Source organism: Xenopus laevis, chromosome 7L (assembly GCF_017654675.1).
Source record: "Xenopus laevis strain J_2021 chromosome 7L, Xenopus_laevis_v10.1, whole genome shotgun sequence".
Lineage (NCBI taxonomy): Eukaryota > Metazoa > Chordata > Amphibia > Anura > Pipidae > Xenopus > Xenopus laevis.
Genome location: NC_054383.1, coordinates 62447509 through 62473159, shown reverse-complemented (window position 1 = coordinate 62473159; position 25651 = coordinate 62447509). Strand labels below are relative to the sequence as shown.

Here is a 25651-nt window from a genome sequence, read left to right as displayed (position 1 = left end):
TATATTGGTCTGTTGATTAGAATTAGAATTGTGCATTATGCAGGGAAAAATAACCCAGTTTCCCCTGTTCATGGAATCTTTGCTGCGGCCCAGGACTTATGCTCAGTAGAGTTAATTTCAGCTTGTTGTGTTGAACTACATTTTACTCTGCTGCACACAAACCAGACTGCAGCCACAAGGCATCACTGAAAAACAGTAATAATAATTGGAAAGTGGTGCATGACATTGTCGATGATTAATCGTTCCCTTTTTATAATCTGATAACTGTCACTTTTTACACAGAAGTTCACACTACATTTTGAGTCAGAAATTCTTCACGTATTCCAGGTTGTAACTTCGTAAATATGCCTATACATTAGAGCGGCACTGCGTCCATCGTCATTAGCGTTGGCTGGGGGATGTGCAGATACATGATGCGATGGGGCAGAGTCCGGCCCCCCAAAAGTCTAAGGGACTATTAACTGGCCCCCTGTTTAAAAAGTTTGAGGACCCCTGCTATAATTCTTTTGTGCGCTAATTTCAAAAACTTCGTGCTCAGGACAGAATTAATGTAAAATGTTATGTTTTCCCACAAAATTCTTTGTAGTACACACCACAAAGTTTTTGTGTGCGCTGGCCTCAAAATATGTGTGTACACTCAATTGCACACAGAGGGAAAATTTCTGCCACATGCTTTCGCCCTTCTCCTGTTATTTGAACTTTGCCCAGTCTACCACTTGCCCTGACCCATGGCCTGTTATCTGATTTTGTCTTGCTTGCAACTTGTCCAGAACCTGTGCTTGCTATCTGGATTTTGTCTTGTCTGTAGTCTGCCTTGACTCCTGGCCTGTAATCTGGACTTGCCTTTGTTAATCAGCCATGAATGGAGAGTCCGATTTATTGACATTATGGCATATGGGCTCCCTTCCAGCTACACGTATCCTTCCTTACCTTACATCCTGAGGATATTTCACGTAGACACATTTTCACCATTTAAAAAATAAGAAAAAAATTTATTAATGCTGCAGTTAAGTTTACCTTCATTTGTGTACATGATAAAACACAATTACTAACTTTCCAACCCAGACATTGGTGAGCAATGAAATACAATATATTTTCAATGACAATATGATTACCAAGTCATTTTACTCACACCTAGTGCCTTCATATGCAGGTTCTTATGTCTCCTAAAGTGTGCTTGGGTCTTTTTAGCAACAGAAGCGTGTGCAGCATCTACATCTGTTCCTGGCAGAACCTGAGTAGTAATGCACAGATTTCCCATATGGGTAGTGCTGACAGACATTTTGGCCCAGGGTGTTGTTTCTGTATGTAAAGAATAGAAACATTTAAAAAGAAAGTAATTTTTTTGGCAGAAAGGAGTAAATTAAACATGTTTGGTTTTATGACATTAGAAATGTTTGATTTAATGCCATTTGGCAGCAAAACACAATTGTTAACCATTATAAATGACAATCACGGTATATTGCATACCTAATTATATCTTTATAATACACAAAAGCCATGAATATCTTGTAAATTATATCCTTATAAACGGTGAATTCTGATGTCATAAGTTGTAAACGGTGAGTTCTGATGTCATTTCTGTAACATGACTCACTGAAATTTGTGTATTATAATAAATAAAGTACCCCAGTTGCAAAATATGAGGATATTAGAAGTTACCTCGGAGTTCCATGACCTGTATAAAAACACTCCGTCTTCGGCCTTGTGTTTTTATATGGTCATGAAACTCCTCGGTAACTTATAATATCCTTATATTTTACAAGAGGGGGTACTTTATAAACTGTGTATGCAAACTGCAAAAAAATTGGCTTAACCTGCCTTTTTTTCTATATACTTTGTGCCTTCTATACAGACAGGGTTGACTTGCGTCCACCGAGTTGATGTACAAGCACAAGGGTGCACATCTATTTGCAACAGGTGCAAAAACACTGCTTTATTGGTAAAACATGGTGAAATTATGCTTTGCACACTGTGCTCGTTTTGACTTGTACAACCTTGTTTACAAAAAAGTTTGGACACTGTGTAAAATATAAATAAAAACTTTGCTTTTGGCACAAAGGATAAGATAATTTCTGAAAGCTTAATGCTGAAGAATATTTTTGAGAGGGAATCATAAAAGAGAAGTGAGGAAATGCTTTTATACAGTAAATTGTTACAAAGTCACTGGCTGGACTTTCAGAATGTCAGAAAAACCTGTCTTGTGAAAAAATATTCAGACAGCTTGGAAAAAACAACATTTTACACGAAATGTAAGTATACCTTAATATAACAGTAATTATTTAAAAACAAATAGTTGTTTTGCAATGTTTATAAAGAAGCACTGTGTATTAATGTGCAGAGTGGTTCCATAACATACACTGCAGACCTGAAAGCAAACAGTGTGGTACAAAGTCAGATAAAAAAGATGCATGGAAAATGAGCAGGAGACATATTATACATTTTGTACAGGTATGGGACCTGTTATCTAAAATACTCAGGACTTGGGGTTTTCCAGAATAAAGGTCTTTCCTTTAATCTTGAATATTCATACTCTGTCTACTAGAAAATCATATAAACATTAAATAAACCCAAGGATTAATTTTACAGGTATGGTATCCGTTATCCAGAAAGCTCTGATTTACGGAAAGGCCATCTTATCCAAATAATCCAAAGTTTTAAAAATTGTTTCCTTTTTATATGTAATAATTAAACCTTGTACCTAATCCAAACTAAGATATAACTAATCCATATTAAATGCAAAACCTGCCTATTGGGTTTATTTCATGTTTAAATGATTTTCTAGTAGACTTAAGGTGTGAAGATCCAAATTATGGAAAGATCCATTATCCGGAAAACCCCAGGTCCAGAGCATTCTGTATCTAAGTTTGGATCAAGTACAAGTTAATTTTATTATTAGAGAGAAAAAGGAAATCATTATTAAAAATGTGGATTATTTGGATAAAATGGAGTCTATCGGAGACGACAATTTGTTAATTCTGAGCTTTCTGGATAACAGATTTTCCGGATAACAGATCCCATTCCTTAAGAAGGAAAACAATCTGTTTTTAAAACATATACAAGGAAAATGGGCATCAATCATGACCCTAAACAGCTCATCTCATATTCATAGTTCCTCCGGCAGCCCCTGTTCCTTTAGAATTTTGTACAATATTACTGCCAGCCAAATTTGCAATAGTTTGTGCTTATTTTGGACTTATTGTACACTTCTGTAGGTTAAAGGACTCTTAACACCTAAAAAAATGTTTTAAAATAGTTTTTTTTAATAATAATAACAATAATAATAATAGTATAGAGAAGCATATCAGAAATATACGTTATATGCATAAAACTACATCAAGTTTGGCCATATGCACATTTATATGAATCCAAAAAGGTTAAATGTGTCTTTCTACACCAAACTGTAAAGTTTGGCTAATGTAAGCTGTTTTTATTAAAGGGCAAGTCAACCCCAAAATTAATTTAAGAGAAAACATAATTCTAAGCAACTTGCTAATATACATTTATTAAAATTTTCAGTGCTCTTCAAGTTACTTGTAAAAACAATTGCTGTTTTAAACAATCTTCCAAAAGTCTTAGTTCCCCAGCAAAGACAGGTTTGTTAATCAGCAGCTTGCCTATTGTATCAACAGTTCGGGCAGACAAACACTGCTTTCAAAAACAATAACTTAAAACCATCGAAAAAATGTAATGAATGTATATTGCAAAGGTGCTTCGAATTATGTTTTCCTTTATTAGGCATTTTTTTTTATTTTGGGGTTGACTTGCCCTTGCCCTTGCATAGAAGGTACAGCAACCTGGAATGTGATTTTCATTGAATATTCCTCCCTATTGCAAGATAAACATATTGCTTACACCAGGGGTGTCCAACCTTTTGGCTTCACTGGGCCACATTGAAAAAAGAAGAATTGTCTGGGGCCACACATGAAATACGCAAACACTTTTGATTTGTGAAAGTAAAGAAAATACACAGAAAATAACTACAATACCAGTTGGATAACCAGATGGAGCTATACACTGGAATATGGGACACCTGGATATTAAATAGACTTATTATTATATTATTATGACGTTTCCTCTGGAACTGAGCATTTCAAGCTGGGCCTGCATTCATATCCATCCTGGGCCGCAAGCGGCAATTTCCGCGTAATTCCGCACATGCGTAGTTTTCGCAAACTGGTCCAACTGCGCAGGCGCAGATATACCGATCTCCCAATCAGCTTACAGAGGACGCAGAAGATGGATGCGTGCAACTACGCCGGAAGAATCTGCGGCGAGGGGTAAGTATGAGGGGGTAGTTAGCCTGGGGGGAGGAGGGTCTACCTGGGGTGGGGGGTTCTGTTTTTGTAAGAAACCTGACTGTATGCAGTGAAATTCTCCCTTCATTTACTGCTGTGGATTGGAATTTTCAGACGGTCCCTAACTACTGGGCAGGGAAACAATCATACTTATGAACAGCAGGGTGAGCCCCCTCCTTACTTCCCAGCCATGCAAAACTCAAGCAGCTATGTTTGGTTTCCCTGTAGAGCAGTCGGCAACTGTGTAGAGATTTGTATTGGATTTTATTTTTGCCTTTACATCCCCTTTCCTGTTTCTAACTCCAGCTGCAGGGACAAAGATCATGGAGCCAGATTTAAACAAATAAACTGGGATTCTATTTGGAGGATTATTTTGCTGCAGCCACTGGTTTTGGAGAGTTGAAGAAAGTTTGTATTAAACAATATAAAACCCTATAAATTCCACATTAGATTATATGCCAATACAGGACCCAGTGCAGTCTGCATATTCTGATTATTAATCAGTCTTGCTGTATCGGCTTCTGTCAGATATTATTTGACTTGTGCTGTTTGATAATTTATGATGATCTAAGCAGCCCAGACCAAACTGTGCACAGTCTTGGTCTTGCAAAGATGTTTAACAAAGTTACAAGATGGTGACCCCCCTGTGGCCAAATCATTTGTTTGCTTAAGCTGGCTGTAGACGCAAAGATCCGATCATACGAATCTCAGTTTCGTATGATTTTTGGGCCATGTGTGGAGAGTCCCGACATTTTCCGTTCCATGTCGATTGGTCGTTCACCAATAATATCTCTGCATGTATTGCCGATCACAACAAAGGCATTAAATGCATACATAGCTACTTATCTGAAAATGACCTTCCTACATATAAGGTTACTTTTATCTGTCAACTACTGAGATGGTTTTTAACAAAAATTACTTTGTGTATAAAGATCAATCTTTTTTTACAGTTACAGGGCTGCGCCATGGGTGCTAACATAGCACATGCATACGCCAATATTTTATGGACCACTTTGAAAAAATGTACATCTTTTCTAACTGCGATATTAACCATTACATACATGAGTACATGAGATATGTGGACAATACCTTTTTTATATGGTCTGGGACTATAGATAGGCTACAGGAATTTGTTTCCTATCTTAACAGGGTACATTCTACCATTAAATTCACTTTTGAAGCCAATTCAGTTGAACTGCATTTTCTTGACGTGAACATTGAGGTTAACAGGTCTACACTCGTTAAATCCTTGTATAGTAAGCCTACCGATAGGAACAACCTGCTTAGACCCTCGAGTTTTCATCCACCAGGCTTTTTTATGGACTTCCGAGTAGTAAATTAATGCGGGTCAAAAGGATCACTTCCACTCCTGAACTCTATAGTACAGAATCTTTTAAAATGGTTGATAAATTTGTTGAGAGGGGTTATAATCAATCCACACTTTTGGCCACATGAAGGGAGGTAGAATGTATCCCTAAGGAGCAGGGCTGTATTTAGGTCCGATGCCGCCCTCGGGGGCCTATATATAAATACGGCCCTGCTAGGGAGGATTCTTTTATTAAAATTTTTTTTGGAGTTTTACAATTTTATGGAAGGAAGTGAGAAGAGAGAGAGAGAGAGAGGGAGAGAGAGAGAGAGAGAGAGAGAGAGAGAGAGAGCGAAGAAGATGGTAGAGTACTGGCTTCTTACATATTGAGGTAAGTATGTACTTTGGTTCATCGTGGCTGAAGAGATTGTTATGTTGAGATGCACTGTCTTCTGGCTTTATATGGTTTGTTGGTCTTTACTGTCCAAGGGTAAGTTGGGAGTATGTGTGTTCGTATAGCTGTATACGCTCTACTTCGGCTTTTATTTCCTTATATGTCGGGAGAGTGGTCTTTCTCCAGCTTTTTGCTATTAGGCTTCTGCTTGCTAATAGTAGTTGTGTAGTTACTCTTTTTGTTTTTTTGTCTCTTTGTTCTGTATCATATCCTAATAGGGCTAATGCAGGTTGGAGCCTAATACGTTGGTCTGTGGTTTCCTTTATAAGTTGGTTGACATTTTTCCAGTAATTTATTGCAATTGGGCAGGATGACCATACAGTATATGTAGCAGGGTACCTTCTTGTTTTTGACATCTTCAACATAAACTGCACATGTTGGGGAAGGCTTTGTGTATTCTTTCTGGGGTCATGTACCATCTGTACATAATTTTGATGGTCAGTTCATGGTGGTTAAGCGTTCGTGAGTATTTGGATGCATGTGAGAATAATTGGTTCCATTTATCTGTAGTTAGTGGTATTTGTAAGCCCTTTTGCCATTTTTCCATTGCCGGTGGAGATTTGTCTGTGATATTTTATTGTAATAGGTTGTAGATAGTCCTGGTTCCTTTCTTTTTTCCTATTCCTATGGGCGTCCATAGGACACCCATAGGTTTGGTTGGTGTACTCCAATCCATTTGTTTGTGTGGAGATAATGTCGTAGTCTTTTATACCTATATAGCTGCTCGCTAGTTTTTGTATATTGGAGAAGGTTTTCAGTCCCTCCTGGTCATAAAGGTCTCCTAGCTTTGTTATGCCCATTATTTGCCATTGGTTTAGTTTTAAGTCTGGTATCACTTCCTCCAAGGTGCTAATTGGCATGAGTGAGGACAGAGGGTTAGTTGCGATTGGCTTTGGTCGTGTACCAGGTCCGTAAGGTTGCTTGGATAGATTGAGGCATATTGTCCAAGTTTGTTCAGTGGTGTTTACTCATAGTCCATAAGTGTGCTATGGCTGTGTGGCAGAAGTGGGTTTTATAGATCCAGTTTTCCATGTCTACCCATTTCTTGGTTCCTGTAGGTATATGCCAGTCTACCATTTGGTTGAGGATAGTGGCCTTGTAGTACTTTTGTAGATTAGGGCAGGTAGCCCAGCTTTTTGTTTGATAGCATACAGAATTTCTTGCAAGATTCTTGGTTTCTTTTGATACCATATGAATTCTTTGGATTTGTTGAAAAAAAAGGAGTTGTGTATCGGAATGGGTAATGCTATAAATTTGTACAGAATTTTTGGTATCAACAGCATTTTGACGGCATTGATTAGGCCTAGCCAAGATACATAGGTTTTCCATGATTGTAGGGTTGTTGGGTGTCCTTCTGTATTTGGTCATAGTTCTGTTGGTAGAGATGCATATGATTCTCTGTTATTTTAGTTCCCAAGTGGCTAATTACTATTGTTTTACAATCCAATTTGTATTCCTTTTTCAGCTTGTTAATGTCCAATGCTGGCATGAGGATTGGTAGTGCCTGTGTTTTGGTGATGTTAAGTTTGTAATGTGATAAAGTACCAAATTGTCCAATCAATTCAGATAATTTCTGCAAAGCAATGTCAGGGTTAGTTATTGTTAATGCAATGTCTTCGGCAAACAGTAATATCTTATGTTCCTGGGGTCCTATTGTAATGCCTCTGATTTCTTGTAAGTGCCTTATGGCTTGGGCTAGTGGTTCTATACTTAAAATGTAAATAATAGGTGAGAATGTGCACCCCTGCCTAGTCCCATTTGTTAGAGAGAAAGGGTCTGACAAGAATTTATTTACTTGGGCTGTCGGGTCAGAGTATAATGCCATAATAGCAGTTATTAGTGAGGTAGGGATTTTGAATGCTTCTAGCACTAATCTAAGATATTTCCAATTCACTCGGTCACGTTACTAAAGGTTTTATAGTACATGTTTGTGTATCCATCTAGGCCTGTGGCTTTGATTTCTGGCATGGTTCTTTGGCATGGTTCTTATCACATTCAGGACTTCCTCTGTCCTTATTGGGCTAGTTAGGGTGGACATTAGTGTTAGGTAGATTTAGTAACTGTAGCTGTTCTAAAAACGTACAGATGTCTTTCTCTGAGGGCATAAATTTGTAAAGAGGTTTTCCTTGAGGTTATAAAGGTCACTATAAAATTTGGTAAACGTGCCTGCTATATATTTGGGGATGATTTTGAGTTCCTGGGAAGCAGTTTGTATTTTCCCAATTCTATGTTGTAGGGTTTGCTGTACTAGTTTTTTTTAGGATAGCTGTGGCCCTGTTTCCCATGACATAGGTTCATACTTTTAAGTTTTATAAGCTGAGTTTGGCATCTGCCTAGGATGAGAAGGTTTACTACTTCTTTGAGCTTGTTTAATTCCTCTATTATATTGGGTGAAGGAGCAGTTCATTTTTGTTGTTCCAGATTGTTAATTTATATCAGTAACTGTTCTTGTAACTAGTTTGGTTTTGTGTAATGCTATACTGATCAGTTGTCCTCTAATCACAGCCTTATGGGCACACCAGAGGTTTAGTTCTGCTGTGTCTGCGCTGTCATGGTTAAATAGGGTTGAAAAAAGACAAAGTCCATCAAGTTCAACCCAACATCCATACATACAGCCTTCCATACTTATATATACCTAGATCTATACTAACAATAGCCTTTGATATTATGTCTGTCCAAGTATTCATCCAAGCCACTCTTAAAGGCATTAACAGAATCAGCCATCACAACATCAACCCGCAGTGCATTCCACAACCTCACTGTCCTTACTGTGAAGAATCAACTTCATTGCTTCAAATGAGTTCTTTTCTTCTAGTCTGAAGGGGTGGCCTCTGGTACGGTGATCCACTTTATGGGTAAAAAGGTCCCCTGCTATTTGTCTATAATGTAAAGTGTAATCATGTCCCCTCGCAAGCGCCAGAGAAAACAATCCCAACCTTGACAGTCTACCCTCATAATTTGTCTTCCATCCCTCTAACCAGTTTAGTTGCACTTCTCTGCACTCTCTTCCCTCTTAAGGACTGGAGTCCAAAACTGTACTACATACTCCAGATGAGGTCTCACCAGGGACCTATAAAGAGGCATAATAATGTTTTCATCCCTTGAGTTAATGCCCTTTTTTTGCAAAACAGAACTTTATTTGCTTTAGTAGCCACAGAATGACACTGCCCAGAATTAGACAACTTGTTATCTACAAAAACCTCCAGATCCTTCTCCTTTAAGGAAACTCCCAACACACTGTCATTTAATTGAGGGAGAAAAAGTCTGTTATGCTTGTCTCTAGTTGTTTATGTATGTTCTTATCTCATAAAAGGTCTTGTGGTACATTGATGTTTTTCCTGAAGTGTGAACTCTTAACAGTGAGTGGTCTGTCCATGTTGTGTTTTTAATTGTACACTGTGGGGCACATTTACTTAGCTCGAGTGAAGGAATTGAATAAAAAATACTTTGAATTTCGAAGTGTTTTTTTGGCTACTTCGATCATCGCATTGGCTACTTCGACTATGAGTTCGAATCGAACAATTCGCACTAAAAATCGTTCGACTATTCGACCATTCGATAGTCGAAGTACTGTCTCTTTAAACAAAACTTCGACCCCCTAGTTCGCCACCTAAAAACTACTGAGCATCAATGTTAGCCTATGGGGAAGGTCCCCATAGGCTTTCCAAGGTTTTTTTGATCGAAGGAATTATGAGTTCGAATCGAACAATTCGCACTAAAAATCGTTCGACTATTCGACCATTCGATAGTCGAAGTACTGTCTCTTTAAAAAAAACTTCGACCCCCTAGTTCGCCACCTAAAACCTACTGAGCATCAATGTTAGCCTATGGGGAAGGTCCCCATAGGCTTTCCAAGGTTTTTTTGATCGAAGGAATTTTGTTTGATCGATGGATTAAAATCCTTCAAAACGTTCGATTATTCCTTTGATCGTTCGAACTAATTGCGGTAAATCCTTCGACTTTGATATTCGAAGTCGAAGGATTTTACTTCGACAGTCGAATATCGAGGGTTAATTAACCTTCGATATTCGACCCTTAGTAAATGTGCCCCACTGTGAGGTTAATTTTAGTGTTTGTGGATGGGTCAAAAATAAATCTATTCTTGTGTGTGATTTATGTATGTGAAGTCCTTTAGTGTGGGGTTGTCTACTCTCCATATATCGTATAGGTTGTATTGCTCTAAAAGTTTGGTGAAATGTAGGGATTTTAGTTACTGTTCTGCTGTAATGTTTGGATAATATCTTTGCTTGAGGAGTTCTGTCCATACTTGGGTCAAGTATATTATTGAAGTCTCCCCCTATTATGACCGTACCTTGCTTAAGGTTATGTACTTGTTCTAGAGCTTGTTTCAAAAATAGGTTTTGTTCTGTATTTGGGAGTAAAGGTTGACTAGGGTATATTGCTGTTGGTTTATATTGCAAATAACAATTAAGCATTTGCCTTTGGGATCAGCCAAATGTTGTTATGTTTAAGTTTTTTTTTTTTTACTATGATAGCCACGCCTCTTTTTTTGTTTTCAATGTTGCAGCTGCTATCATTTTGTAATGTTTGTTTTCAATTGTACTTTGGTCTTTTGTTCTGAAGTGTGTTTCTTGGATCCAAATGAGGTCTGCATGTTGCCTTCTACATTCTGCTAGTGTTAATAGTCTTTTGCTGGGAGTGTTTAGGCCTCTTGCATTTATACTAACACATTTAAGTACCATTTACACTTTTTACTTTGCTAAAGTGTGTACATTTGGCTGAACCCTTGGCGTCAGTTGCCCATACATCATTATACATCATGCCAGTCTCCTGAGTAAAGCAAAGTCATGTGAAAAGAAAGATGTTTGCAAAAACATAACAATCGTACTTTATATACATTTTAGCCAAATCTTTTGGCCGTTCTCTTTTTGCATACATGCCCTGTCTGGGCAGACAGTTCAGCAGTGAGAGAAATACATGGGGTATTTAGGATCTGTTGTTGAGATCTTTTGCATCTTCGTTCCGGTGTCTGGAACTGTAGTCTGGGTAGGTGACCCAGGGCTGGAGATTAATGTGTTAGAGTGTAGTTTGTATGTTTAGGTTTGGGCTTTTCTCCATTCTCTCTCAATGTGCATTTGCCCTTGTGGTGATTGTGGTTTTTGTTGCGCTTCTGCTGGGATGTTCCACTGCTTGAAAGCTGTTTTTCCCTCTGCTACATTGGGAAATGAGTGTTCTGCCATTGGCATTGTATTGCATTCTGGTGCAGGGTTTGGGTTATCGCTGCTAGTTCACGCCTCTTTGCCATGGTGGCTGCTGATAAGTCTGCTTATACTTGTATTTTGTCGTATGGTTGTGGAATCGTTTTTTGCTGTCTAGTAAAGTTCATCAGGTCTTCCTTTATATGAAAGAAGTGGATCCTGAGAATCGTGTCTCTGGGTGCTCCACTTGGCGGATTCTTGGGCTCTTCGCTGGTATCCTCCTCAGCTTCACATTTTGCAGCTTATCTAGCTCTGTATCCTGTGTGTTGACCGTGTCTGCCATTGTGTTGTGCATTTCTACCAATTCTGCCATCTTGTTCTCATGATGGTTAGTGCATTCACCTATGGCTTGCATTACGCACATAGGGTCTGTGCAGATGTCCTCTCTGTGCTGTGTGAGCATTGCCTTTAAGTTTGCCTGTGTTAAGATTTGCATGTCCTCAGCATACTTATCTGGCTGTTGCTCTGTTTCAGCTTTGGTTCATGCTGTTGAGGATGCACTGGAAGAGGATCGGGCACCATCTTGACTGATGTCCCGAAGTGAGATCTTCGGCTGGGACCCATAAAAATCCGTAAGTTGCACGGCGCTGTTTACATTTCCGGCGGTCACAGTGAAGATCCAAGATGGCGGCGCCCATGCTGAACACAGGGCTGCAGCGTCGCTGCATGATGATGTCATCACTGGTGCCGGGATCTCGTCATAAAAGGGCGCACAAAACATTGTGACGGCGCCCAAGAATAGGATTCAAATCACTACTGATCCTGGGTTCCTGTACTGCCTGTTTTCCAGCCTTGATTCCTGCTCCCTGTCTGTTTTTCCCATTACCTGCCTGTGTTATTGAACTCTGCCTGGACTTTGGACTTTTGCATCTGATCTGCCTGCCCTCGTTAACTCCTGCCTGTGACCACTACTACTGATTCTGCTTAACCCTTCGGATACCGCGACCTTGCTCCCACTAGAGGGCTTCCTCCTTGATCCTGACTACCTCCCTGGAGGGAGCTTCCGGCTCCCTGACACAGGGATTGCTTCTTGAGTCTCCTCCTGGTCATGCTGCCGGGTGTTTTTTCACGGCTTGTGTCTCCAAGGAGATGCGTGTGATTACATGCTCGCGCAAACCACGCCCCCCTGCTAGGGAGAATTCTTTATCTAAAAAAATTTGATGAGAAAATCTGCAAAGTCCCAAAGAATTCCATTTGTAACATCCTTTGATTCAAATTCCAAGTTTCCCTGTAATATTATCTTAAAACATTGGAAAATTTTGAGCACAGATTCGAAACATGGTCATTAGTTTAAGGCACTGCCCCTTTTTTCTTATAGAAGGGGAACTTATTAAACATAAGGCAACCCCACTTTTCCTGGATGTTTTTACTTTTTATGGACACCTGTTGACACTAAAGGCTGTGAAGCTTTACACTCCTCAAGTAGGGTGAATTTTTCCTTAACAACTTTTTTCTAAAGGACTTTTTTATATAGGTCTTTTTCCTAAGGACATTGCTTTTAATCAGTGGATGGCACTTTTTGTTACAGAATATAGACTATGAACTTTTATGAAGTTACTGGATTCTTTGTGTTTTCTTTTTTGTATCTATTTTTTCTATTGGTCAATTGCACGTTTAATTACTTTAATATGCATTTGCTGTTATGCCCATTCATTATGTCATGTTAGTTGCTTAAGCTTTAAATTGCTTTGTGCATTATGTTTCTGAATGCTTGACAATGGGGTTTACAGGGTCCCGCCGGGCCAGACCCCCAATCGTGGTATTTAAAAAAAAAAAAAAAAAGCCGGAGCGCCGCGCCATCTGTGCATGCGCGCCAGCGTGGAACACAAGGAGGGAGCGCACGGCATGGTGCGGTGCAGCAAGGGGGGCGGGGGGCCCTGCACAGCAGTCCCGGTGGGCCCCAGGCCCCCCAGTCTGACACTGGGGGTTTAACCTGAAACATTGCATGCTGCAATAAATTCTTACCCTGCCAGCATTACCTAGTGTGCCAACAATTTCTTTGTCCTATGCTGACAGGCCAAACCCATGACTTTCAGCAGCATCGGACTAGAGGGCCTACTGGGCCTGCAGCCTCAGGGCCCCTGTACCAACTGCCGCAAAGTGTACTTTCTCCAAGCCCCTCCCCCCCACACACATACCTTTATTTGTCGTGCTAGGGACATGACCGGGTTAGGGAGGGATGTCAGGAGAAGGCGTCCAGGAAGCAGGTCTGAGCCGACAGGGTCCACCGGGTTTTATCCCGCTGGCCCAGTCTGACCCTGCCTTTCAGTGCACACATATACAGACGGTGGAAGGCACTGGATAACCTTTTTTCCACCGATGTATATGTCATCAGAGAACACAGTCCATGTGCCAAAACATGAATTGGAATACTTTAATGAGAAAATACCACATATATGATGCTTATATATGCAGCTAAGAGTACCAGAGAAAACCACTACAATAGATTTAAACCACGGTGTGCTTACAGGGTTTGAGGTAGGCAACAAACAAGAGCAAGTCTGTGTAGCAGGCCAGGGGTCAAACCAGGAAATCAGACAAAAAAGGACAAGGCAGGCACTTAGGGGGCAGGACCATATAACAAAGATCAGTGATCAAGAATTGAACAGGAGTATGTAGGCTAATAAATTCATTTAAAGGGGTGCTTCACCTTTAATTTAGCTTTTAGTATGTTAGTATGCTAATTTTAAGCAACTTTTCAATTGGCCTTTTTTATATAGTTTTTGAATTATTTGCCTTCTTCTTCCAACTCTTATCAGCATTCAAATGGGGGTCACTGACCCCATCTAAAAAAAAAAAAAGCTCTGTAAGCCTACAGATGTATTGTTACTGCTACTTTTAGTAACTGATCTTTCTAATCAGACCCTCTCTTATTCATTTTCCAGTCTCTTATCCAGATCAGTGTATGGTTGCTAGGGAATTTGGACCCTAGCAACCAGCATGCTGAAACTGCAAACTGCAGAGCTGCTGATTAAAAAGCTAAATAACTCAAAAAACACAAATAAAAATTGAAATCCAATTGAAAATTTTCTCAGAATTTATGCATCTTACTAAAAGTTAATTTAACAGTGAACAACCTCTTTAAGTGACAGCAGAATTTCCCATTTCATTTGCACTCAGTGCCAGCCTGTTTTTGAACATTTTGTGCATTTCCTGGGGGGGGGGTGCAGGGGAGCTTTCGTTTACCTAGGTACATAATACATTGTTTTTTTCATGAGAACCTGGGCTTTCTAAATGTGCCAGAATTGTTGTGTATTTCCACTATTGGAGCAAGATTTAGAGTAAAAAAATGCTATTTTTCATGATCTAGGAAATTGTGTAGTTTCCAAAAAATATATGGTTTATACATTCAGATGAATCAAAAATGGGTACATAGTTAAACCAGGTTGAAAAAAGACCTTCAAAGTCCTTCAAGTTCAACCCCTGCAAATGAAACCCAGCATTCTTGTATATTTTGCATCTGTTAAGCATTACCAGAATCAGCCATCACAACAACATCCGGCAGGGCATTCCACAACCTCACTGCCTTCAGTGTGAAGAACCACATATGCTGCTTCAAAGGAAAGTTTTTTCTCTAGTCTGAAGGGATGGCCTCTTGTGTGGTGATCCTCTTTATGGATAAAAAGGTCCTCTGCAATTTTTCGGTAATGTCCACGAATGTACCATCATAATCATAATGATCTACCATCATAATTTAAGTCTTCCATCCCTCTAACCAGTTTAGTTGCATGTCTCTGCACTCTCTCTAGCTCATTTATATTCATCTTAAAGGGGAACCAAGGTCTAAAATAGAATAATGCTAGAAATGCTGTATTTTGTATACGAAACATAAACATGAACTTACTGCAATTAATTAAACAAATGATTTATATTTTCAAAGTTGGCCACAGGGGGTCATCATCTTGTTCTTTTGTTAAACATCTTTGCAATATAAGCACCTGTTCAGTGTGGTCTGGGTGTCTGTTGGGATGTTAAGCTTAGGGATTGTCATAAATAATCAAAACAGCACAAGTCAAATGATATCTGCTATAGTAGCTAATACAGCAAGACTGATTAATAATCAGAATATGAAGACTGCAATGGGCCTGTGGATACAAATCTCTACACAGTCGCCGGCTGCTCTATAGGCAAACAAACATAGCTGCTTGAGTTCTGGGAAGTAAGGTGGGGGGCCCCCCTGCCGTTTGAAAGTATGGTAATTTCATTGCAGAGCAGCTAGGGACTGAAGTTTCCTATACTCAGCAGTCAGAGCAAGTAAAACGAAGGGGAATTCCACTGCATACAGTCAGGTTTATTATAAAAACGGTACACAATTTATAAATAAAGTATATTGGAGATAGATTTGATTTTCATTAAAGAAAGCAAAAATTGGATTTTATTTAGGACTGGAGCCCAAAACTGCACTGCATACTCCAGGTGAGGCCTTACCAGAGACCTATAAAGAGGCACAATTATGTTTTCATCGCTTGAGTTTATGCCCTTTTTGTGCAAGACTGTACTTTATTTGCTTTAGTGGTAACAGAATGACACTGCCTGTAATTAGACAACTTGCTGTCTACAAAACCCATAGATCTTTCTCAGTTAAGGAAACTCCCAACACACTGTCATTTAGTGTATAACTTGCTTTTTTATTATTTTTGGCAAAGTGCATAACCTTGCAATTATCAACATTGAACCTCATTTTCCAGTTTGCTGCCCAGTTTTCCAATTTAGTCAAATCACTCTGCATAGTAACAGCATCCTGCATAGAATCTATAGTTCTGCACAATTTTGCATCATCAGCAAAAATAAAAACAGTACACTCAATGCCCTCCTTTAGGTCATTAACAAACAAGTTGAAAAGCAAAGGTCAGAGCCCTGCAGTATTCCACTAGCAACACTGGTCCAATTAGAAAATGTTCCATTTACCACCAGGTACAACCCCAATGGTCCCAGGTAGCGCTCTTGCCCAAATACCTCTCCCTGCTGGGCAGATCTGCTCCCACTTGGCAGGCACACAAAAACCTATATCTCAAACATGGGTTCTGCTGGGTCCTTTCCATTTCTACCCTCCCACAGGCAACTCACCCGGCTCACACAGAGCTGGAACAGGCATCCACAAAGGCTCCAGGCTGTCCTAGCCAAGCCCACAACTTGCTTGATCCATATGACAATGGTTGCTTAATCTATAGCTGAACTTTAGTTCCCAGCACTGCCTATAGCGCGAGCACTTTGAATCCAGATTTGGAATTAGGGAGCTGCAGACCCTCCTGGTCTAGCTCCCAGTCATGGGGTCGCCTACCCCAGCCTCAGAGGGCTCTTGCCTCTACATCTTGGCTGCTAAAATCTCTCTCTCCTCAGTGAAGTAGTTTCCAGCAGTAAGGTCAGTAATGGCTGTATGAGCACATGGCTCTCCTATTTATAGTCATGTGCACAGGCACAAGGGCTCCTGCCCCTGCCAGAACCCTAGGAGACCCCCATAGCTCTAGTCCAAACAGGGGATTTCCACACCATGTGGTTTAGACCATAGGGAATTAACCCTACAGGTCCCTACACTTCTGTGTGGCACTGTATCAAATGCTTCAGCAAAGTCTAAATAGATCACACCCACTGCCATCCAGATTTGAGGTCCCTGATCACCTTCTCATAAAAAGAAATGAAATTAGTCCGGCAAGATCTATTATGCATAAAACCATGCTGGCACAAACTCATAGTATTATGATTTGAAGTTCAGTATCTTATCCTTTAATAACCCTTCAAAAAGCTTTCATACCACTGATATACTAATCGGCCTATAGTTTGGAGGCTGAGAATGGGATCCCTTTTTGAATAATGGCACCACATTAGCAATTCAGCAGTTTTTCTGCACCATGCCAGACCTCAATGAATCTTGAAAAATTAAGAGGTTTGGCAATTACAGAAGCTCACTAAGTACCCTGGGATGAATACCATCCGGCCCCAGACCTTTGTTTATCTTAACATGTTCTAGCCTCTTTTGTATTTTCACATGTGTGAACCATGCATTATTAGTTGTATTACTAGAATTGGGACTATTAAGAAGGAAATCTTCATTAACATTTTAAAGACGTCCCATCTTTGTTCCGTTTAACCGTGAAAAGCCTTTCCCACTTAATATGTTGCAGAGATGCCCTTATACTGTCAAAGTTTGCATGTCTAAAATTTAGTGTTTTAGTTACTCCCTTATAGAGTACTCTCTGCAACATAATCTCAAAGAGACCATATTATGATCACTATTCCCATAATGCTAACCCATGCAAATGCTAGAGATAAGTTTGGTATTATTAGTTATTACAAGATCCAAAAGAGAATCATTCCTAGTAGGTTCTTGAACAAGCTGAAATAAAAAGTCGCCATTAAGCAAATTTACAAACCTACTAGCTTTTCTTGACAACCCCATTACCCTAGTCAATGTCTGGATAATTGAAGTTACCCATAATGATAACTTGACAAAGTTGCGAAGCCACTTCTATTTGTAAAAGTAGCTGGGCTTCATTCTAGACACTTATACAAGGTCATTTGTATCATACACAAATGATAATTCTCTTTGTAACCAGCCCCCCCAGTGCCATTAATGGTTGTTTCTTTAGTGCATGGCTTTAATTCAGGCTTTACATACAAACACACTCCTACACCCTTTTTTAAACCCTCTGTCCCTCCTAACCATTTTAATTCACAGCCCAGTCATATATTTCATCCCACCAGGTCTCAGTGATACCAATTACAGGTATATCATAGCTTTAGAGCATGCAATTAACTCCAGGTCTCCCATTTTACTTGACAAGCTCCATGCATTTGCCAGCATACAGCGGAGATTATTACTTTTCCTTTTGAAATTTGCATTATGCTGCTGGGAGCTGCTAAGCGAGTGTTGCATGTGATCTAAGTGTTGCATGTGAATTAAGTGTTAAGCAATGTTAAAAACCTTAAGGTGTTGGTGTTTGCTGTGCATGGGTGCTGGGTGCAAGAAGGGAGTAAGTGCAAATAACTGACTGCTGTGTGCCCTGAGTGTATCTGACTGAGACAAACAGCTTTTTCTTTTCTCTGTTTGGGGTAAACTCATAGATACATTAAGTGCATTTATTTTCTTTTTGTGTTTTAGCTTTAGAGTTTCTAATAGGAGCATTTTATAAAAAAAGTTAATACGGGGTTGTTATTTTACTGCTGGTAGCAAACAGCATTTTTCCCCCTCTTTCTTCTAATTAAGGGGGAGGAGTCAATCAGGTAAATTCTGATCAGGCTTTGTGTGCTCTGGTTGAATCCTTAACCTTGTGAATTCAAAGCGAGCGTGGGAGCTGCTAAGCAAGTGTTGCATGTGAATTAAGTGTTAGGCATCGTTAAAAACCTTAAGGCGTTTGTGAGGAATTGCATTTGGGAGATTGTTAGTACCCAGTGTAAATATGAGTGCAAGTAAGTTTGCTGGTATCACTCAGTGTGTGTCTTGTCACATGTATGTGGTGTTGGAGCAGCAGTTCCATTCAGTATTTACATGTGAGAGATGTCGGTGGGTTTTCATCTTGGAATCCGAACTGCAGACTCTAAGGGGTGAACCTGCAGCACTGAGAGCAGCGGCAAACGAGGGGGAGGAAAGGAGGCTCGCAGAGCAACCACTGGCAGGGGCTAGTGGAGTGGGGGAGGAGAAGGGGCAGTGTAGGCTAATGAGGGAGGAAGGTTTGTGACAGTCAGGAGGGGAAGTAGGGGGACAGAAGGGTAGGGGGGCTGGTCCACAGCTTGTCCAAAACAGCAAATTCGCCGTATTGGCTGAAGATGCTGGGGAGGAAAACTCTGAACTGGCATGTATGGAGCAGACTGACTCTCAGAGCACCCTGGGAGGCAGTGGTTCTAATACGGGTGGTGGGGGGAGTGCAAGGAAGGAAAGGCAGTTTATAGTTATAGGGGATTCAATTATTAGAAAGGTGGATAGGGTAATCTGTTGCAAGGCCCCTACATGCTGAACAGTCTGCTGCTTACCTGGTGCTAGGGTTTGGCATGTGGTGGAACAAGTGGACAGATTATTGGGAGGGGCTGGGGAAGACCCAGCGGTCTTGGTACACATACTGTAAGTACCAATGACAAAGTTAGAGGAGGTGGTGAAGTCCTCAAGAACAATTTTAAAAAACTAGGTGTAAAGTTGAGGGTGAGGACTTCCAAGGTAATTTTCTCAGAGATATTACCTGTGCCACGAGCAACGCTAAGGAGACAGCGGGAGCGTAGGGAGATTAATGCGTGGATGAGAGATTGGTGTAGGGAGGAGGGTTTTGGGTTTTTGGAGAACTGGGCTGATTTCTCAGTCGGCTACAGGTTCTTTGCTAGGGATGGGCTGCACCTCAATGATGATGGTGCAGCTGTTTTGGGAGAGAAAATGGCTAGAGGGTTGGAGAAGATTTTAAACTAGGTGTGGGGGGGAGGGTTCAGTAAAGTATTCAGTGGAAGACAGGTTAGATGAGATAGTGGGCAAAGAAAGGGAAAATGGGGAGGAGATTTGGCTGGGGATACTGTTAAGGATAGGGAGGACCACATGTCATATGTTCCATATAGTACCAGTATTAAATGTATGTTTGCAAATGCAAGGAGTCTGACTGGTAAAATGGGAGAGCTGGAGGTGCTGGTGCTGGAGGGAAAATATGATGTGATTGGTGTGGCCGAAACATGGCTGAATGAGTCGCATGACTGGGCAGTAAATATCAGTGGCTATACTTTGTTTCGGAGGGACAGAAGCAATAGAAAAGGAGGAGGGGTATGTCTGTTTGTAAAGCAGGATTTAAAAGCTTATATAAAGGAGGAGGTTATGTTAAAAAATGAGGGGGCAGAACTCTTATGGGTGGAGTTCTTCACCAATTGTAAAGAGTCCTGCAAATTAATTGTAGGCGTATGCTATAGACCCCCTAATGTAAGTGAGGAGGAGGAGGCGAAGGTCCTCATGCAAATAGAAAAGGCTGCTAGTTTGGGTAAAGTAATGATAATGGGAGATTTTAATTACCCAGATATTGACTGGAGCAACAGTACTGCCAGATCAGTAAATGGGAACAAATTTATAAACTTGTTGCATGACAATTTTATGGCACAGGTTGTTGGGGAGCCTACCAGAAAAAATGCTATTCTGGATTTAGTGATCTCAAATGACCCAGAACTTACAGCAAATGTTCAAGTCATTGAACCCCTGGGTAATAGTGACCATAATGTTATATCATTTAATGTCTGGTGCAAAAAAAAAATATATACTGGGGCAACAAAAACCATGAATTATGGAAAAGCTAATTTTAGTGCCCTACAGAGTATTGATTGGGGCAGTAAGTTTTCAGCTAAAAACACAGAACAGAAATGGTTGCCATTTAAAATTATATTAAATCATTACTGTTCTCAATTTATTCCCTTAAGAAGTAAATGTAGAAGCTCTAAGAATCATCCTATATGGCTTAATACAGAGGTAAAGAAGTTAATAGGAAAGAATATATATATTTTAAATATATTAATAGTAAAAAGATGCAGGTTGAGAGTGTTGCTCCATTAAATAATGGTACCAGTATGGTTGTAACAGATACAGAAAAGGCAAATGTGTTAAATCAGTTCTTTTCTTCATTGTATACAATAGAGGAGTCTGAGTTCCCAGGCTTACTTTATAGCTGCACTAATGGCTCAGCTCAATCTAGTCAGTGTCTGACTCAGGATATGATTCATAAAGCTTTAATAAAAATTAATGTAAACAAGACTCCAGAGCCTGATGGCATACACCCCCGGGTTCTAAAAGAGCTTAGTTCAGTTTTAGACCAGCCCCTATTTTTGATTTTCTCAGATTCACTTTCATCTGCCTATGGATTGGAGAAAAGCTGATGTTATTCCAATATTTAAAAAGGGATTATGATCTCAGCCTGGCAATTATAGGCCAGTAAACCTGACATCTGTAGTGGGCAAATTATTTGAAGGCTTGTTAAGGGATCACATTCAAAATGTTGTCCTAGTGAATGGCATTATGAGCAGCAATCAGCATGGCTTTATGAAGGATAGGTCATGTCAGACAAATTTGATTTCTTTTTATGATGAGGTAAGTAAGATGCTGGACAGTGGGGGGCAGTAGATGTGATCTATTTGGATTTTGCCAAAGCATTTGATACTGTGCCCCACAAATGAGTGCTTTCTAAACTAAGGTCTGTTGGGCTTAATGAAGTCGTTTGCACATGGATAGGAAACTGGCTACAGGATGAGGAAGAGGGTGGTTGTTAATGGTACATTCTCTACTTGGAGTAAGGTTCTTAGTGGGTCCCACAGGGCTCAGTATTGGGTCCACTTTTATTTAACTTGTTCATTAATGACTTAGGGGAGGGTGTTGTAAGTAATGTATCAGTTTTTGCAGATGACACAAAACTATCCAGCCCAATTAATTCCATCCAGGATGTGGCATCCTTGCAACACGATCTTGACAAACTGGCAATCTGGACAGCTAAGTGGCAAATGAGATTCAATGTTGATAAATGTAAAGTCATGCACCTGGGATGTAAAAATATCCAAGCCACGTATACTCTTAATGGTACTGCACTAGGCAAATCCATTATGGAAAAGGACCTTGGAGTCCTAGTAGATGATAAACTTGGCTATAGCAAGCAATGCCAGTCAGAAGCATCAAGGGCAAATAAGGTCTTGAGCTGTATTAAAAGGGGCATAGAGTCACAGGAGGAGGGGGTCATTCTTCCACTTTATAGAGCACTTGTAAGGCCCCATCTAGAATATGCCGTACAGTTTTGGTCTCCATCACTCAAACAGGACATTATTGTATTAGAGAGGGTACAGAGAAGGGCAACTAAGCTGGTGAAGGGTATGGAAAATCTTAGCTATGAGGAAAGACTGGCCAAATTAGGGATGTTCACGCTGGAGAAGAGGCGCTTAAGGGGTGATGTGATAACCATGTATAAATATATAAGGGGATCATATAATAATCTCTCTAATGCTTTATTTACCAGTAGGTCTTTGCAGCTGACACGAGGTCACCCATTCCGATTAGAAGAAAAGAGGTTCCGCCTAAATATTCTGAAGGGATTTTTTACAGTGAGAGCTGTGAAGATGTGGAATTCTCTACCTGAATCAGTTGTACAGGCTTTAAGAAGGGGTTGGATGGCTTTTTAGCAAGTGAGGGAATACAGGGTTATGGGAGATAGCTCATGGTACAAGTTGATCCAGGGACTAGTCTGATTGCCATTTTGGAGTCAGGAAGGAATTTGTCTACCCACATACCTCCAAACTGTCCTGTTTTTAGAGGGACAGTCCCTGATTTTACAGCTCAACCGCAGTCCCTCGTTTGTACTGGAAAGTTCTGTTTTTCTCTACACTGAGCAGCCAGAAAAAGAAACAAAGTTTCTTTTGGCAGAGAGCCCAGAACAGTCACAGCAGAAGATAAAATACTTTTGTTACAATTTCGAAATAAGCAAATAAGTAATTGTAACAATATAAGATAACAGGTCCCTTGGGAAAGTTAGACTCACAGCTTAAAGGGCAATTCACCTTCATTAGCAAAACTGTAATAATTGAAAAAAAAAACAGATATATGTTCAAACTTTCATAACCTGCCAAATTTTATAAAATAAACATGGTAATTAGTTGGTGTGGCCACAAAAATGGGTGTGGTCAAAACAATTTAGCCACTCTACGTGCTGCAACTTTTGTGTCCCTCTTTTTAATTCCAAAATGTTGGGAGGTATGTACCCAATCAATCACATGCCAAACCCTGACACCAGGAAGACAGCAAACAATTCGGTTGTAATGATCCAGACAACAGATTACCCTATCCACTTTCCTAATAATTGAATCCCATACAACCACAATCTGCTTAGGTCTGGCTCTGCTCTCCTCCCCACCACTACAAGAGAAACTGGCCTTGCGGCTGTTAAAGAGCTCCCATACATATATATCCATATCTGGCCATTTGGCCATCTTAAATATATTGCAATATATGGACAAACAATCCCTGTTTTGTTTAAATGGTAATGCTTTTTTAGTAGATATATGCACAAAATGTCTCAATGTCTTAAATATATTGATAATATTGAGTGCAGAGGACCTCTTGTATTTGTCTATATGAATTTTGTGGTCACAGCCTCATTGCACCCCGCCTCGTGGTTTTAAAAATTTGCGGATTTGCATTATTTGTTTATAATCTAGTCTATGGGAGATTACTTCTCCGTAATTCGGAGCTTTCCGGATAATAGGTTTTTTGGATAACGTTTCCCATACCTGTATTAGAATAATATCAACTGAGGTTCAAAAAGGTTTTTGGATAACGTTTCCCATACCTGTATTAGAATAATATCAACTGAGGTACAGAGGTTCTAAAATAACCCAAATCTTAACATACACAAACACAGATTAAGACACATGTACACAAATTCTGATATAATTAGGTATACCATACCTCCCAACATTTTGGAATTCAAAAGAGGGACCACGCCCATTTTTGTGGCCACACCCCCTAATTACCATGTTCAGCAATGCACTAATGACACTTACAAGCTGCTACCTACAACTTTAGAAGAAGCAGTTTCTGGCCATATCTATAGCTGCACAAGTCTGTATGTCAGATGACAGAAAACCAATATGTTCTGATGCAAGATGCAAGTCAATCACATTTTGTAAACAAAGGAAAAGTGTAAGGAAGGAAACCTAATTCTGTAATAGGTTGAAATGAAAAATGGTCCCTTAAATCGCACTCTTGTAAATTTCTTATTAATGAAATATAATAATCATTAATTATTTAAATGGAGTAAATTGATTTAAATTAATTGAGGTTTTTTATTTCATCACACAATATATATAAAATCATGTACAAAATTAATTTATCAAATTTCATATGTAGCAATTAATTTATAGCATTAAATTCATATTATCAATTTGTATATAAATATTTATTTCATCTTGATTATCTTAGCAGTAACTTAAAGCATAAAAAGTTCTATATTAAAAATAGACTTATTCTGTAATAGAACTGAAATGGTTTTCACTTTGTAGCAAGCAGGAAAGGGACATAAAAACATCTGTAACATGTTTAGAGCACTTGTGATTATGCACCTCCAGCAAATCTGCAACCTGCTTGTACATATTTCTCTACATGGCTGATATACACTACAGCACATCTGCAGGGGAAATGTTAAAAAAAATGTACATACCAGCTAAGGAACAGATCAGCTGGGACACATGCAGCACGGCAGGCAGCAGCGGCACGAGCACAGAGAGGAGTGGGAGGGGGCGGAGCCACAGTGGTAGATAGGATGGTGGAGCGGTCCTAAAGCCCGCCGGATCTATCAGGAAGCAGCCCACTTACACAAGATATAGAGCGACCGCACGAACAATTTAGATGATGGTCAGTCCGGGCCTGCTGTGAAGCATGAGTTACGAGCAGCGGAGAGGATGAGGACGAGGCAGAGGCAGAAGGCGAGGCAGACGCCGGGGCAGAGCAAGAAGCGGGACATCTTCACCTGCTATCTGGGACTGTGGGACAGGCAGGTAAAATCGTGACTGTCCCGCCTAATCCGGGACACTTGGGAGGTATGGGTATACCCAGGATTATTAAGGCAGGAGCACACACAGAGATGCAGTAATACTGGAGAAGCAGTGAAAATGTACACACATATTAGGCAGCAACATAGATACACAACATATAAACATTCTTAGGCAGCCCACAGACTCACACACATATACACACAATCAGAGTCTCAGACAGGCCCCACACTGATTCAAAAGGGATTTGTAGTTGTGCATCCAGATATATACCAGGATCTCTCAAATATCCACACCTGATGCCGTAAGTTTCCCAGGGGCAGCTTCTCTGCCCCCAGTGCACTGCTCCTTTCTAAGAACATGAAGTTGTTATAAACAGACAGAAATCAAAAGGACTATGCTAAATAACTTGGGCAATGGAACACAAGCACATATAAAACATAACCAACATTATGTTGAAAAATCACTGAGTATTTTATCAGACAACTAAAGTGTTTTGACTTATGAATAACTATTCAACCTGATCGTATAGCAAACAGCTCACATTAATTATCATACATATGTAATATATATACAGAGACATGGGCTGCAGCAGCATTGACATTCACTTCTCATATCATCTGTACTTGGACCCATCACTGGCACGATTATCTGTTTTCATTGTTGGAAACCTGACCCTGCTGGTTTGGGAAGGCTAAGCCTCTCCAAGCCTTCATTATAATCTGCCCATAGTGGAGGAAAAGAGTCTTGTATGCAGCTGGAAAAAAAGAGTGATTCACCCTGTGTCGGAGAGAGCTCCAGACGGACTGGAGGGGAAGAGTGTCTTGAGTGAGCCCTGAGAGGATTAGTTGTGTCCAGTGAGGGCTAAAAATGTTAACGTGTACACTAGTAAGGG

At 40.0% G+C, this 25651-nt stretch overlaps 1 protein-coding gene across 1 annotated transcript in view; it reads right to left on the bottom strand.

The window, feature by feature from the left end:
- LOC108696313 overlaps positions 1-24499 on the bottom strand; it is a 63232-nt gene extending 38733 nt beyond the window's left edge. Inside the window, exons 1-2 of the mRNA XM_041569101.1 lie at positions 24426-24499; positions 1133-1302 (exon numbers count right to left, since the gene is read on the bottom strand). Of these exons, the coding sequence (XP_041425035.1) occupies positions 1133-1282 (150 nt within the window). The 5' untranslated portion in view covers positions 1283-1302; positions 24426-24499. The remainder of the gene's footprint in view (positions 1-1132; positions 1303-24425) is intronic.
- Positions 24500-25651: the final 1152 nt, after the last annotated feature.